The sequence below is a fragment of the Ornithodoros turicata genome, chromosome 2, assembly GCF_037126465.1.
Source record: "Ornithodoros turicata isolate Travis chromosome 2, ASM3712646v1, whole genome shotgun sequence".
In the NCBI taxonomy this organism is placed as follows: Eukaryota; Metazoa; Arthropoda; class Arachnida; order Ixodida; family Argasidae; genus Ornithodoros; species Ornithodoros turicata.
The window spans coordinates 40,011,059-40,028,173 of NC_088202.1; the positions used below are offsets into that span (position 1 = coordinate 40,011,059).

The following is a 17,115-nucleotide window of genomic DNA, read 5'->3' on the forward strand; positions in this document are numbered from 1 at the left end:
ACGACAATAGGAAAATACTAGGATGACCCCCACGTACAGCGAGCGTGCTGTTGGAGCCTCAGGCTAGTAAGCTCAGTTTAAAGTGCTTATATGCATTTTATTTAATTGGTACAAGTACAGAAGGTAACGTGCCATTTTGCTCGCTGCTCTGTAATACTTCCTTTTATAAAAGAACACGGTTACCATTTTTCCAACCTATATATCAGAAATACGCGGAAGGTAGCACACCCTTGGAGAACCGCTTCCTCATCTTGTCACAATGTCTGTACTTCACTGAATAAAAGAGAGAGAGAGAGAGAGAGGAACAGAAAGGACACAACGCAATCCGCTCAATACAAGTGGTGCAGCGAATATAATCACTTTTATGTTCCTCATTGAATGGCGTGCAGCTTTTACTGTTCGTTAAGATCAATGTTAATTAAAAAAGCATATGGCTTCCAATTTCAACAAATGAGGAGGGCGAATGAGAGCACTTGATTGGTTATGATCCCTTTCATCAGCTGTCCACAACAATGCTGTGTATTTTTGGGCACACGGAACCTTGCGGGACCATTATTTCTGCCCATACAACCAGGGACCATTTTTTCCAGAACACACATAGTTCAGACGGCTTTGAGGAGCTGCGTAGAAGGCCTCGTTTTTTACATTTTTACTGGAAAGAAGAAAGTTGTAGTTATGTCATTTCGGTATCTATAATTTCCTGAAATATTTTTACGTTCGTTCTGGTCCGTGGTTCTTTCCTGCCCACAGTTGAAATTGAAAAATATGTCTTCAAAAAGAGGCCACGAAAAGGATGCGTTTTTTTTCTTCTTTTTTTTCATTTTTGCAAGGCCACCATAAAAATATAAAGCCTACTTCAAAGTTCTGTACTTCAAACCCAATGCATTTCTGCTTCCTCTTTCCAATAGGACTGCCAGTGTTAAAATCTGTCGATTGGTTTTTCAGAAAAAGCATAAAATGTGCTCCATAGAAAATGCATGGGGACGGAGAGCTGGCAAACATCAGTTTGTAGTCCGTACGTTTCGACACTTTTGAGCCTCACCAACCCCAAATATGTGAGAGTGCATGGAACAAAATGTAAGAGAAAATGTGGCTAGAACGAACGTATAGCCGCATATTTCTGAACAAGGCCTCTGTATGTTGACAAGAGGGGTTGGCAAACATGTTGGCATAATGTAGTCAGTAGCACCCCTGACAATAAGAGTGGTGTGGGTCCCATTATCGTCACTGGCCCTTCTTGACTCTACTGACTATTACTAAGGTCCCGGGTTTTCCGCGAAATGTCGCGGAATCCTTCGTTTGGCACGGAATTTCGCAGAAATCCGATTGGGTTGAAGGACGCGATTGGCACGATGTGGGCGGTTACTACGACGTGCAGCGTCTCAGGAGAAGTGTTGCACGCTCACACCAAAAGAGCGTCAGATAAAAGCGCGTGCTGCGCACGCTCCCAACTGCTCCAAAGCGCACGTGACCCTTGGACGTATTTACTCGCATATTTTGCGCCATCGCATAATTTGTGCATCCCTAGTTTAGCACTAAGAATGACGAGAAAACAAAAAAAAATCATGTAATTTGCGCACCCGCGTTTTCGCGCGGGAATATCTGGAACGCGCGTCTCTACGACCGTGGCGATTGCTTTTCGCAACGCGGTCAGTGCTATCGAAGTTATTGCGGTGCTTTTATTTGATTTGCGCAGACCTTCATCTAATGGTCCACTGACGCGATGGACGATACTGTCACTCAAACTACAAAACGCGAAAGAAACGCTGGACAAACGAACTATGACAAACCTTACAGCACAACGTGACAAAGTTGGCGAACATAGCGTGCTTTCGGTTGTCAAGTGTGACTAGCGGCGTCTTCAGGCAGCGTCTCGACGTATTTCACCGGTATATGAGCGGTAGTTTGCCGGCTTTTTGCCACCCGACAGTCGGCGGTTGCGCGATATTTGAGAGCCTATATGACCGGCGTACTAAAATTTTGAAATTTTGCGTCATTTGAATATCGTAACGAACGTTCCCGCGAATTTGCGCACCTCCAACTTTTCCAACTTTATTTATCTTTTTTTTTTTTAAAGGAAAGTTGCGCAAATTATGCGAGTAAATACGGTAATTGGGTTTCGGAACGGAATGAGGGTGCTTGCGTCTATTGCGATCAGGTATTTGTCAATTCCTATAAACTCTGTAGATGCTGAAATATCTTTCAGCAGAGAAGGAAACAGATACCATTCGCTGTCAGAGGAGAACACAATATATCATGTAAGGCTAAGGCAGCCCGCAACAGCGCTTTGAATATGTAAGTTTATAAAATATTCTTCGTTCCCACATTATCCAAGAAAATAAAGTGTTTCCCATTTGAGGCAACCGTAGACTCCTTGCAAGACGATGCCGCGGAATTTTGACTTTGCCGCAGCAGAAAACCAGGGGCCCTAGCTATTACCACGTGCTATTACTCTAGAGCTTCTCTGTGATTCTGCGAGGGGTGTTCAAGTGAGCAAGAGAGAAACTGATGTTCTGAGGCTGGAACAGGACATATGACGCACCCCGAAAGTCGCTGGAGAGGCGTGTTAGCTTAGCTCAATTGGTAGAGCCCTGGACCGGTAATCCAGAAGATGTGGGTTCGGTCCCTACAGCTGGCTAACCTTTTCAGTGACTTTCATCTTTCATCGTGTTCAAGTGAAACCGGGACTTTCTGTCTCCTGAGTGTACAAATGGCTCGCGCTACTTCATTTTCGCGATTTTCACAAGCGACAGGCCTCCGCGTTCTCCACGTGGTGGTCCAAAGTTTGTGCGAAACAGAAGACACGTGCTGGACAAGATGGCCGACAACGAGGTGAGCGCGCACATCGAACAGCGAATTGTCATGAAGTTTCTCGTGAATGAAGGCGTAAAGTCATCTGAAATTCACAGAAGGTTTCAAGCTCAGTATGGCCACGATACACTTAGCCGCAGCAAAGCGTTTGAGCGGTGCAAACGGTTCCGAGACGGCCGTACATCAGTGCAGGGCGATCCCGGCCGGGGCGGCTCAGAGCCCAGTGTCCCTGAGAACATCCAGCTTGTGGAGCGCCTGATCCTCAAGGACCGACGGATAGCATATCTCGAACTGGCTCGAAAGACGGACCTTTCTGTGGGAACGTTGAACACTATCATTCATGAACACCTCCAGTTTCGGAAAGCCGGGCCTCATCACCAAAGGAATCCTCCTCCTACAGGACAATGCACGCCCGCATACCGCGCATCTCACGACACGCACCTTACAGGAACTTGGCTGGGAGTTGCTGCCACATCCCCCTTACAGTCCAGAACTCGCCCCCAGCGATTTCCATCTCTTCGGGCCACTGAAGGCGTTCGTTGGGGGCCGCCACTTGAGCTGCGACGACGTAGTCAAAAATGCGGTCCGATCATGGCTGCTACGCGCGGTAAGGATTTCTACGCTGCTGACATCCAAGCCCACGTGAAACGCTGGGACAAGTGCCTTAGTGCAACTGGAGATTACGTTGAAAAATAAAACTAATTTCTCGCCTCTAAGTTCATTTTACTTTTGCGAAAAATGAAAAGTCACGGTTTGACATGAACGCCCCTCGTACCTCCATGATTTGTTATATACTCACCTTGAGTGAGTATACTAATGGTCGTCCTATTGGGACCGTCTTCCAACCAAAGTGAATAGCAGTAATCCGAGTCCTTTGGGCAACGTTCGGTGGAATTGTCCACCAGTTCTGCTGCGGGCATTGAAGTTAGAGCATCGTGAGCACCTGGGCCCCATTCCACATCGGCAATGTTTTGTCCATTGACCGTGGTCTCTGCCTTTGACTGCCGCACCGTAGCATGCCGTGCAAATGCGCAGAGAGTTTCTGCAGACACTGATCCCAACCCTGAAAAGAGAATGATAAAACACTTTAATGGAAGTACAAGAAGTACAGTCTTGAGAAATTTTCTTCAAATACAACCTTCATGAACGTTCAGCGGGTAGGGAAGTTTAGGGTAAGAAGAAAGGTGAAAGGTATGGGAGCTTCAACTGGAGCAAGATATGGAATGCTAAACAATAGTTTCAAGGAGGTAGTTCATGGAAATGTCAATGCCATATGCAATGTGCCTTTTCTTTTCAGATATTGGCACAACTGCCTCCCTGGGGCATGGTTCTCAACCGGTAAAAGAGGCAATTTGAGATAGACACGGGGGGAATAACACCCAGAAAATCCTGGCAGCGCCCACGGTTCCGATTATTTTTCTCGACGACTCAAGTTATCTCTACACCGAACGAGCTTAGTTTCCCAGTAGTGCGCGGAATCTACAAACAGCACACCCTCTAGAACACCCTCCTTCCGAGATCCTGCAAGAGAGTGAATGAAATTGACGTGCGTCACTCCTTGACGTAGCAGGACCCGACAGATAGAGGTTTGCGCGGGTGCGGGTATAGCCGCGGATCCGCGTGGATAACGGTGGAAATATGAAACGTTTCGAAATCCGCGCGGATAAAATGCGGTTAAAACCGTGCGTCTCTGCAGTGCGCGCGGATCTCCGCATTTTATAAAAGAAAAAAAAATAAAAGAATTAGTATCCGTTGACATCCCCTACGGGACCAGCACGCCGAGACTGGGAGGTGACGCGGGCTCGAATCGCCGCACCGGCTGTGCTCTCTGGGGGTTTTCCCTGGGTTTTCCTGCAGTCTTCCCAGACGAATGTCGGCACAGTTCCCCTTGAAGTCGGCCCAGGACGCATACTAACCCCTCTGTCCCCCACTCCCTCCTGCTGTCCTATCTCCATCTGTCCACATCTCTACGCCGCTCATAGCCACAGTTGCTTCCCGGTGCTAACACGGATTTTTTTTTTTTAAATCTACCGATACAGCTGCGATCAAGAAAGAGGCTCGCACGCGGCTGTTCGCTACGTTGCTGCTACATCACGCTGGGCTATAGTTACGTCATGGCAGCGGTTTGGGCAGTGCTGTTCGGCAAGCAGCTAATTTTTCGATGTCTTTTTGCGAACTAAATTGCCTCTCGATAGAGCAGCGTTCAGCGAAAATATCGTGCACAGTCGCTGCTGACAAGACAGCCAGATGAATTCTGCATGGTTTCCAGCGATCCGCAATGCCAGTTCATTGATCTTTTGAATCCCCGGGGGGAGCCGGTACACCCCTGTCAACGAGTGCACGCGCGCGCGCCCGGGTGTCGCCTGGGAGGGCACAGCTCCCGTGTTCGCGGAGAACTTTTGTCCCCGATTGTACGCTGTAGGAAGCAACAGAAAACGTAAGCACAACGATAACGACCCGTGCAGAGCCAGTATAGGGGCTCCACTGAATGCCGCGAACTTCTGGAGATGCTTTATTTCAAGTTCAAGCACCTCCTTACTATTAAAATCTGTAGAAGCGCACGATAAAAGGGACGACGAGCGCTTGTGTGCATATGTGTCGTTGTTCCTTTTATCGTGTGCTTCTACAGATTTCAGTGAAGCCCAATTCCACACTCTTGTTAACTACCATCTTCCTGCTTTAGCAAATGCGACACGTACATTCAAACACGATATTAATCATGAAAGAAGGAAGTCAATGAAAAGGTTAGCCAGCTGTAGAACTGATTGTATAAGACTGATACATTGATTATTGATCGTATAAGATATTGCTTGCATACCAACAGGCCAACGCAGCCATTCTAATCAACATTATTGATTGTATTTTGTTTTGTTACCTGCACTACCATAATCAGCATGTTTGAATCACAGAAACAAATTGTTTTCAACAACACCCCGAGACTATAACTGCTTGCTTGACTTTCAATGACCATGACGATCACACGATGGTCATCAGCATACAATGATCTTCAGCACAGTACACTCAAGCTTCAGTCATATCGCGTCCACCGAGTGGTAGTTATACGCAAATTAAAGCTAATCCATGCACTTCGTTTTATCTTCTTTGTTCCTTTATCGTCGCCTTAACGAAGGTTCGGTACAATTTCCCCCCTAAAATTTGGTGCACCATCGGTAGCAGAATTACGAGCACAGTGCAATTGGCGCTTTCGTTATTCCCAGCTAAATAATTGTGAAGCAATATGCTGCTTTACGGCTGCTCTTTGGCCTTAATATAATTGGACAAGCTGGTTAGCACTCCGCACATGTTGATTACCTTGTACGAGGAAGTAAATCTATGGACAGCTTTCCTGGAAGTATGAATAGTCAGCTCGAATGTGTTGTCGCAGTTGCTACTTTAAATGTGGAGAGAACCCGTGCCATCATCCCTTTTCCATCATTTATTGTTGTTGTTGTTGTTGTGGAGAGAACATCACCTTGTGAGCTGATTGGGCGCCGCGCAAACACAGACATTTTAATATCACGAGCTACCAGTGCACGTCTCATCTGAGGCTACAAGGACGACAGCCCCCAGTGGTGCACAATCTTAGAGTCCGACGTATCTCAAGAAAAAAACAATTATTCGAGGCAATAAAAAAAGTATCCGGATTCTGGAAGGCGAGCACATTCTTTAGTAGATGTGTTTAGACGTATAGCTCTCAAAACGACATTCGGCTCTTTGTTCTACCCCTTGCCCCGAAAATAAAGCAGAATAGCGCAAGACTTGACTTGATTGTTATTAAGCTAGTAACAGACAAAATATTGCATTAAAAAAACTCCACAAAGCTCGGCAAAGCAATCAGCGCGACAATAGGTTTGCCAAGTTATCAGACGTCCCTCGGTAAAGGATACACGCAACTACTTGTAGCTTCCTGTCATCGTAAAATTATTTTCCAAACGTCAGTACAAAAACACACACACACACACATATATAATGAGTTTCAAATCCTCAAATGAGTTTCCTCTGTCGAGTTTTTGCTGATAGTAATCAAAGCAGTCGTATCGAGGCGCACCATTGACAATTGAAAGTGATGGATGAAGGACGCTCATGTTAGGACAATGCTTCAAGATACGAGCTCTAACGGGTGATAACAGACATTACGATACATAAAAAACAAAGCAGGGCATGTGTTTACTGTCGACCCTGTTCGAAGAGGCGATCAGGAAATGTGTAAAAAGGCGTGTCTGGTGAGATAGTTTTTGAATGCGTTTTGTGTACTTCCCTGCACCGCGGTTGTTATCGTGCATATTTTCAACCTGACTGGGCATTCCTCCGTCCAGCTTCCCCACTTTCCCCTTTTGTACAAGCCGTGACAACAAGCCGTGGTGAGGGGAAACAAGCTTGAGGTGCACCATGTGCGTTGCAACTAGAGTTGCTAGATTTAGCTACTTTGCTCCAAATTGGCTATTTACTTTCCCTTGATGATCCGTCCTCTCTCAGTGGGTACGATGTCCTTGGGACTGTCTTGTTTGTGTCCTGGGGTTTTAGCAGTCAGTAAAGAGTCCCTCATTTCAACCAGATGTCCGTTGACCCCGTTGGTACAGTGTCATGACTGAACAGCTCACAGGCAAGACAAGGACCACAGAACGACAGTGCTTCCGTGTCGTTCTGTGGTCCTTGTCTTGCTTGTGCGCTTGGTTCAGTCATGGTCCTTCATTCCCTATGATACGATGTTCGTACCCACTGGCTACAGAATGGGCTACATACAAGGAAACTTGGCTACTTAAAGGCCGTACTCTCAGGGTGCGTGGCGACTTTTAAGGATTTGGATCTGGCAACCCTGGTTCTCGCATAGTCTCATCCAGGGAGAAATATCTTTCTCCGTGACCTCAGCATTGGCGACAAAAGACAGAGCTAACAAAGTGATATACCCAAACAACGATCATGTTAAAGTAACTGTTCTGAGGCTGGAACGCATAAACAGGCGAACAGCCTCAGAGAGGTTATACTGTCCATCATGTTCATCAGATGCTGCTGCCTCGTGTGTGAATGTGTATGAGAAAACATGTGAGAGAGAGAGTGAGCGCGTCTTCCGTTCGTTCAATGAGGTCCCTTAGCAAGTAAGCGTGCTAGCACAGTAGTGGTTAGCGCAATTGGGTGGCAATCAGGAGGTGCATGGTTCCTCTCCCGCCGTTGTCTGTGTTCTTTTTTTTTTCGACGCCTGTCATATGTTTACCCTTTCATTTGGCCAATCGAGATACCTCTTCTCTGTTCACCTCCTCTCATGCGTAGAGACGCACTGTAGTGAGTACATGCAGCACGAAACCCGCTCTTTACCGTCAGCGACTCGTGCCAACTTAACTGCGCAGGTCCCTTGCACAAGCGAAACCAAGATATATGCAGCATTTTAGGAATGTCGACCACGTTTATCAAACTGTCACTATAACGCTGGCCAAGGTAACAGGCAAGACTGAATGTCATTTTCTTAAAATCACTGCCACGATCGCCAACCACACCCAAGCTTTCGTAACCACCGTCTCTCGCCAGCGCAAACGGCTGACAAATGCGTCTGGCATGCGCAAAGACAATAAGCACTCAGCATCTTCCAATATACCGCACGGACTTCAGAAGTACGTTGGTGAGGACTTTGGAGTTCAACAATCCACCAATGTAGATGATAATGCAACGTTCTTTGCCAGTGAGCCGTAGGACAACTGTGCCACTTTATCATATGTCATCCGCACGACCGTCCGATGAAAGGAGATGAAAGCGCTTCGCCAAGCGAAACGGGGGATGCTCCTCTGCCAGCCGTCTCGTCCTGGCGTTGTATGCATGTGGGTCTCGATATCCGGCTGCGAAATTCCCATCTCCTCAAGTCCCCGGGGTCTCAATATAAATACATTTCCCCACCGCTTAATAAGTTTACACGCGCTTCTACATTGCACCGAACACTGTCAGCATCGTGCGGATTATCCTATATACAAAACTGAATTTCTGAAATACTGCCTTACCCTAGAAATTTCATCCTGCGAATGACATCGTTCTCGGCCCTGATATGTTGGAAACGGGTGGCGTACGCGCATTTTTTGTACATAATTTTGTACAACATTTTTTTGTAAATCATGTACTGGAGCATAAATGGTACAAAAAAGGTGCACGCTTCCCATTTTCAACAAATCCGGGGCGAGATACGATGTCATTCGGGGTGATGGTTCGATAGGAGCGTGCTATGCAGTGAAGTTAATTTTTAAGAGTGTACGATTGTCGCGTGACGCCTGCTACGCAACGAAGGGACTACATTTTACGGTGCATATATGTACATTCCCACCTGTGACTGAGCGCAGACGTCACACTGGTGTGGGGCTGACGTCACAAGTCACACAGCCGCTTCTTCTTCTTTTTGCTGCAGGGACACGAATCTTTTTTCTTTCGCTTTTCAACAATTCATTTTGCAACGTAAATTTTTATTTCGAGGTGCACGTACAGCTCGGTATAGCCGATTGTGAAATTCCCGTCTCAAAATAATTAAATTTCCCAATCGGCGATCTAGTTTTCGAAGTACACCCATGTTACAAGGATATCAAAGAATCAGTTCTCTTTGCGCATGACGGATCTAGCCATGTTATTTGGTCAAATGATTGTTCTTTGACATGTACGCTTTCCAACATGGTGAAAAGATTTGTCGCTGGTAGAGCGATCATGCAATTATTCGACCGGCAGGCCCGGAAAGAACAAAAATTGGTCACCGATCGACAATGGTAAAGGAAAATTGCTTCGTGCTCACGACCGTAGACCACACAGCAATTTCCAAATAATAAATTTATCGGTGCGACGCCTTATTTTACTGGAGTCCTCTAGCGAGGTCGAGTTATGCATTGTACGTGTGCTGTGATCGTCTGCTCTGGCTCATAGAAAGTTCGAGACATCACCATAGTTTTCCATGAGCTATATAGAGAGTATAAAGAGATATATACATAAAGAGATATATAGAGTAGTGATATAATAGTGATATATAGAGAGTAAGCGACGGGACCACTTGAACGAGTTTCAGAACATGTAATAACCCTGTCACGCGGGTTCATTTAATGTCATTTTCGTCGAGTGCGCTCCAACAAAGCGAATGTCACTTTCACTACGTGTTTGCTACATAGCCCTAAACATGTGCCACAAAAATGGCCGCCGCCGGAACGCCTAGACCGCCAAGTTTTCACAGGCTGCTAACGAGAGTATTGACATGTTGTTTCGGCACAATCTCACACTGTACTATAGAATCAAATAAACACGTTGGTGAACACACTTGTTTAAAAATATTGTGGTGTCGAGGTCCGTCGCTTGTGCAGGCTAACTGTCGCTTTGTTACTTTTTTTTTCTTCTTTTTGTAGCTTTCCCATGACAGGCCTGATCTACAAAAGTGACCGTAGTACTGTCCCGAACAGTACATCAGTGTGCATAGCGTTACAAGTATAGTACTACAAAATTGCAGGCAAACCGCTGGATAATGAGGTGCGCGCGAGGTGAGCTTACATAGAGGTCGGGTATACCCGCGGTTATCCGCAGATACCCGCACAGTTTCGCGATTCGCGGGTGGAAATTCAGTGGCGCTGCAGGGTGCGCGTACAATGCGGGTGCACCCGCATCGCACGCTAGTGGTTGCGGGTGGCACATCTACGGGTGCTTATTTACCTCCCTGCGCCCACGTCCAAAATAGTTATCGTATTCGCTGCGAGATCGACCTATAGGGGGCGACACTGTCACCATTCTAGTGTGGATAATACGTGGGCCGATGTTCGGATTTGATGGTTCTTTTTCGTAATTATTGTGTATATTCACCGGAAGATCACTTGTGCCGCGATGGTACGATACTATTCGGTTCCCCCTACGGCACTGAACGCGGAATGAACGTGTAAAAGCAGACGACGCGTCCACACTGCGATAGTTCCCTGTTCTCCGCAGCGCGCCGACACCGTTCGATCTCGGAGCGAATAGATTACCTGCTTTCCAGTATTGGGCAGTTTTAGATAATTCTCGCGAATTGGTTTCCGAAAGAAATAAGGGGGACCCTCACTGGCGCACGCTCCACATAACGTCAACCCTTATGTCCTTGCGATCCAAAGGAATGGGGCTCCCAATTCCGAAACTCTATAGGGTAGTTTCAAGATAGGGTACCTAAACCCATTGGGGCCCACAAGGAGATAAGGATTCGTCCGTCACTGCGCATTGCGCGAAGCAGATTCTGAGCATGCGCAGTAATCACCCCTTATTTCTTTGGGGCCCCTGTCCCCAACACTCTAGAAACTGAACTTCACCGCATAGCACGCTCTGCGCCAACCATTGCCACGAATGATAGAGTTATCGCTTCTGATTCGAAGTGAGAGGGAGGCGTACGCCCTTTTGTGTCAATTATCATCTATCCAAATTGACAAGAAGGCGTACGCCCACTCTCTCTGTCTCAGAAACTATATCATTCATGGCAAAGGTTGGCGCAGAGCGTGCTATGCGGTGAAGTTCGTTTTTTTCAGTGAAGCTCCCTCAATATGTTGCAAAAGAAAAATAAATACACGGCACGTTATTATGCACAAGTATCCAAACACTGCCAACGGTTGGTGAGAAGCAGACGACGCGCCAACATAGAGCAACGAGAAAGTGGAAAACGGCGAGGTCAAAATCCGAACAGGTAAACGTACAACTATAAAAGCTTCACGTAAACAGGGGAGGAAAATAGTTAAAGCCAGACAGAGAGGGAGAAGGCGTCAGTTGTCAAGGTTACAGACGTCTAGACGCGGGCATAAAGGTCGTCCGTGCAGGCACAAAGCAGCAGAGGGCGGACGCTCGCCGCTTCCCCCTTTTGTTTCTTCACCGGTAGACGCGCTCATGTTATTGTGTGCGGTGATTGGCTACGCTGAAGCACTGGCATATGCCGTTATGCACGGATCCAGGAGTTCAGGGGCTCGACGGAATGCACGTCGAAATGCAATAATCGAGCCCACGTTCACAAATTTCTTTTTGACTAACCATTTCCTCTCTCTCTCGACTTTCACGCGGCTCGACGCATACAAGCAGTGATTTATCCAGACCCCCCCCCTACATCCCCTAACGCCCCCCCCCCAAAAAAAAAAAATCTGCGGGAGACCCCCTAAAATTTTGTGAGATTGCGCAATATTTCATCAAAAGCATGTCATGTAAAGACACCCCTTTGCGGAGCCCTCCCCCCCCCCCCCCAAGGACGAAATTCTTGGTAAACCACTGGATACATGTACGACGCCGTTAATGAGCTTGTGGTGACAATGATGTTGCGTAGCATCAGCCTAATACACGGGGTGACGAGGAGATCTTTCCTGGTTTGAATTTCATGTTTTTTTAATTCCGTGTTAGCGCCGCGAAGCAACTGTGGCTATGAGCGGCGTACAGAGGTGGACAGATGGAGAGAGGACAGCAGGAGGGAGTGGGGGACAGGGGGGGGGGGTGAATTTCATTGTAAACACAAATTGAATCTCACCCAGGCCAGGGAAGGTGTCATACAGGATAGTAGCCAGGAAAATAATTCGGGGGGGGGGGGGGGGGGTATTGTCAGCCAGGCAAGTGCCGGCTTGCTACTCCGTAGAAAAAGAAAGAGAGAAGAGAAAAGAGAGAGAGAGGGGGGAGAGACTTTACATGAAGGAGGATTATTTCCCCCTTGTTTCCCTCTTCCAAATGCACAACCAAAGGTACGATTTCGGGGGGGGGGGGGTTCCACCCCCTAAACCACCCCCTGGCTACGCTGTCACATGTGCCCTTGCTCTCCAGCTTTACGAACGCTGTGTCCGAAACAGCACGCATGCACAGAAAACAAGGTGTTCAGGTCGTTCCATGATACACTTTTAAAAATGAACTTCGCCACATAGCACGCTCCTAGCCAACCATCATCCCGGGTGATACCGTTCCCTTCCTTGATTTGTGGAAAACGGGAGGCGTACGCCTTTTTGTGACACTTATGCAGAAATATAATTGTCACAAAAAGGCGTACACCTCCCGTTTTCCACAAATCATGTGAGAGAACGATCTCACTCGGGATGATGGTTGGCTTGGAGCTTGCTATGTGGTGAAGTTCATTTTTAAGAGTGTAGGCAAGCCTGAGCGATGGGCAAGACACGTCAACAAACACAAACACAAAGGGCCTTTTGAGCCTTCGAGTTTGTGTTTGTTTACGTGTCTTGCCCATCGCTCAGGCTTGCCTATCATGGAATTTATCCACCAGGTAGCCTGCATTTACGCCATTCTGTTCAGGTCGTTCAGATTCGCCTCGTCCCTTTTGTACCAGGTGCTCCTGCTCGCGGAGAACGTCACAGGCAAAAGTGAGGGGGAACAGCTTCCCCTAGAGAGGAACGAGGAACTTCGACTTTATTGCGGCGCTGCCGTTTCTGGTCTTGCTCTCCTTGACGCTTTCTCCCGCGCTCCTACAGGTGTGGCTTTGTTTGTTGCAATAGAGAACGCTGTTTCCTGTACATAGTGGAGCTCCAGTACATACTTGTACAGACCGCACATTTCAGCGCAAAAGTGACATTTCGGAGCGATTTTTAAAGGTCTTCACACGATATTCTAATTTACAAAAGAAGCACTTCGAATAAGAAAAAATTAGATGGCAAGGTCAGCAAGGTTTTGGGCGTAGAATTTACTTTGGTGACTTTTGATCTAATAAGTCAATTAAAGTTAGGTTGCTAATTGAAGTAGAATAATTAATTGATGTAACTGATCCAGTCGTGTTATATGACTACTTTGTACCGATAATTTAATTAACCCTACGCCAAACCGTGACACGAAATTTCTTAAGCGTCTGCCACGTAAACGATAGACTATGACCAAAAATACTGAGTCAAAAAGAAAAGATCGCGACAGACCAGACCAGAGCTTTCGATGTAACAATGCTGCCAGTGTCTATTGTGAAAAGCGACAAAACCGAACCGCCAGGGCTAAAAAAATGACAACGGACGAGGCAAGAAAACACAAGCAACACACGCTCTACACTGCCGCCAACCAAAGGTTTATTCCGACAAAACCATGATATTTTAAAGGATTTCCCGTCTCCCCTTCTTCTCGAGCCGGCACGCCTTTAAAAGATCATGTTCTTTGTCGGAATAAACATTTGGTTAGGAGTTCAGTGCGCGTGTTTCCTTCTTTCGTTTCTTTTTTTAACACTGCGGTTTTATCGCTTTCGAGAATGCACCAAAAACCATCACAGACTTGAACCTTGTTTAGCTGCGCTTGCTCGCGGGTATCCGACTATCCCATGCACGCATAATTCGCAATGTAGCAAACCGCAAAGCCAAGTTTCGGATTTTCATTTTACTTTCCAGTACAGAACACGCGTGTGCACAATTTGATACACTATACCGGGACCAGTCAAAAACGTCAACGACACACACCGTGTACTCACACGAGCGGTATCCTCGCGGAAGATTCTAGTGGATGAAAAAAGCAAAAAAAAAAAAACCCTGCTCACGGAGCCCAAGTTCCGTGCCGTGTTATGTTGAGTATTCACACGGTGTCGGAATATATCGGGAGTGGCGTATCACTTAGCAGACGACACAGTCAGCGTCTTTTCCTGTCGACTGCTATACGGAATAACTTGTGGCTGAGCCGCAAGATGTTCTCCACGGTTAGCAGTGCAAGTGTAGACATTGGGAGCTTGAAAGATGGTGTCCGGATAAAAAACGCAGCTGAACTGCAAGTGCGATCTGAAAGTGCGATCAGAATAGGCCTGAAATACATGTAACCCGAATGGTTCCGCGACATTTCATCGAACGCCGTTTCATCGAATCGGTGTTCGCCGCTTTTTCTTGCGGCAACGTGTGAAATACGTAAAAGGCCCTCCTGACCTAACCTCGGTCAGGCGTCGATGAAACGGCGTTCGATGAAATGGGCGGACACCGCTTCCGATACGTCATTGTCGTCGTCGTTTCCTTTTATTTCAGCATCGCCTTATTCTGTAGCCTAAATTTTGTTTAGTTTCTTAGCGTTCATTTTCTCGCACAATCTGGCAGTTATTGCGGGGATGGACAATAATACTCATATTTTGTGTTATAATACATATACATAACACTTGCGAGAAATTAGTATTACAATACTAATTAGCAATACCTTGATTCGAAGGTATAGTATAGTACATAGTACTATTATGTGTATTACGCGAGTAATATTAGTAACGCTTTGACACTCAATTCGCGAGTTATCGAGAAAGAAATATACGCAGCAGAATGTGCTATTGCGGCAGTCATTCTCCAATCACGTTTTGCTGTAGGCTACCATTGGGTGTATTGTTTGTGAAAAAAAAGCGTTTGTGGGAGACTCGGTAGGTAGGACTTAGGACCTCTCAGTAAGCATTGCATTTTGTAGAGTACTACACTGTTAAAACAGAACTTCACCACATATCACGCTCCTAGCCAACCATAATCCGGAATGGTATCATTCTGTGTCCTCATTTCGCGGACATATTTCAACGGACAAAAACGTGAGTACAGCAAGTCGCTTACAGTCGCAATCTTTTGCAATCGTTCGGCAATGCTTTTCCCCAAAACGGAACTCTGGCGGAGTACCAAATCTGAACGAGTATCCGAGTGCTCCAACGCGGTAGCCTGCAAAGAACTTTGTGATACAGGATGTGTGCATGGGGGAGATAGACACAGCCACCAGTGGTGACGGGGAAGACATTCTGAATTCGAGGAAGTTTCATGTGCGCCTATCTGAAGGAATGTTGTGCCACGGAAAACGATTTCGGGGGTGAATACAGAGGCTTTTCTGAATGCAGTCAAACGCAGGAGTGCAGGTCCTGTTTTTTTTTTTTTTTTTCGTCTTCTTTTTGAATACGTCATTTCGGAAAATGTGTCAAATGGAGCCGTAATCAACGAATGTACTTTCTGCGGCGAGATGCACGTAATTAACATAATCACTCTGAAAACAGAACTTCACCGCAGAGCACGCTCTGCGCCAAATATGGCCACGAATGGTAGGGTTGTCACTTCTGATTCCAAGAGCGAGAAGGACGTACGCCTTTTTGTGTCAATTATCATATATATTATCAATATCTTCTTTTCCCCCTCTTTGTATCCATGATTGGAATTCTCCGCCACCAGAAGTCATCGCATGTGACACTTTGTCTTCATTTAATGCAGTCATTTTTGCTTACTTGGCAGGTCAGAGTGAGTGACTGGTTTCGCTTTCTCGTGCTTTCTTTTCCTTTATCATTTTTTTTTTCTCTCTCTATTTCCGTCTCCATTGTAATTGCACCATTGTTGAACAAGTTGCATTTGTCCCTCTTCAATGGCAATCGCCAGAAGTATTTTAAATAAATAAATACAAATTGACACAAAAAGGCGTGCGGCCGCTGTCCTCAGAACCAGAAGCGATAACCCTATCATTCGTGGCAATGGTTGGAGCAGAACGTGCTATGCGGTGAAGTTCTGTTTTTAGAGCTTCAATCACAGCGGCGGCAGCTTCAGAGACGGCGAGCCCTCTCACCACCACCACCACCCACCACCATCTGTTTTTAGAGTGTGGCTTCCAAACAGGCATGAGCCAGAATTTTAGCACACCCTCTCTTGTGTTCAACCAGAACCACAGGGTGTTACCCTATAAAAGTCCAGCCGCACCGGTGTGCCGTGCTCCTACAATTACCTACTCAATGCAAGTAGAACATTCTGTTGTCCGCACATAAAGTTGTGAAGCGACACCCAATTATTATTATTATTATTAAAGCTGTGAAGGACATTCAAATCTGGTAAATTTCAAAGTCATTGAGCAGCGATGCACAAAGGTATAACCCAAAACGTTCGATTCCTGCAATCCAAATAGTAATCAAGATGGCGACGTTGCGAAGGGCAGTTGATTGACACGTTGTTCCCCATACGGCGACGTGTCGCCTTTGCAGAGACGCCTCCGTGTTATTTCCTCCTTGTCTTTCAGTACGCAGACCACATTCATTTTGGTTGCCGTCTGCTAATTACATCGGCAATTTCGTTCTCACGTTATGTATTTCGCGAGCACAATGCGACAGTTCCACGAAAGCGAAATGAAAATTACAAGCAACTTCTGAACAAGCGCGTTTCCATGCTGCTGGCGGCGTGTGCGACACGTCGCCGTCTGGGGAGCAGCGTCTCAACTGCCCTTCGCAACACTGCCATCTTGATTCTTTCGATTGCGATTTTTTTGATTACGCACGTTTCGCGTCTTATTACTTGCTCAATCGTTCTGAAATTTACCAGGATTGAATGTTCTTCAGAGTTGTATATGTAGGCAACGCAATGTTCCGCCTGCATTGAGCAAAAGGCGAACAGAATATGCTGGCACGGGTAGACT

General features: G+C 46.5%; 1 protein-coding gene across 2 annotated transcripts in view; it reads right to left on the bottom strand.

Annotated features, from left to right (window-relative positions):
- The window catches only part of LOC135385313 (uncharacterized), an 83,351-nt gene that overhangs the window by 35,358 nt on the left and 30,878 nt on the right, over window positions 1-17,115 (bottom strand). For both annotated transcript variants that reach the window (XM_064614549.1, XM_064614548.1), the window contains exon 2: window positions 3,611-3,874. In XM_064614549.1, the coding sequence (XP_064470619.1) occupies window positions 3,611-3,874 (264 nt within the window). The remainder of the gene's footprint in view (window positions 1-3,610; window positions 3,875-17,115) is intronic.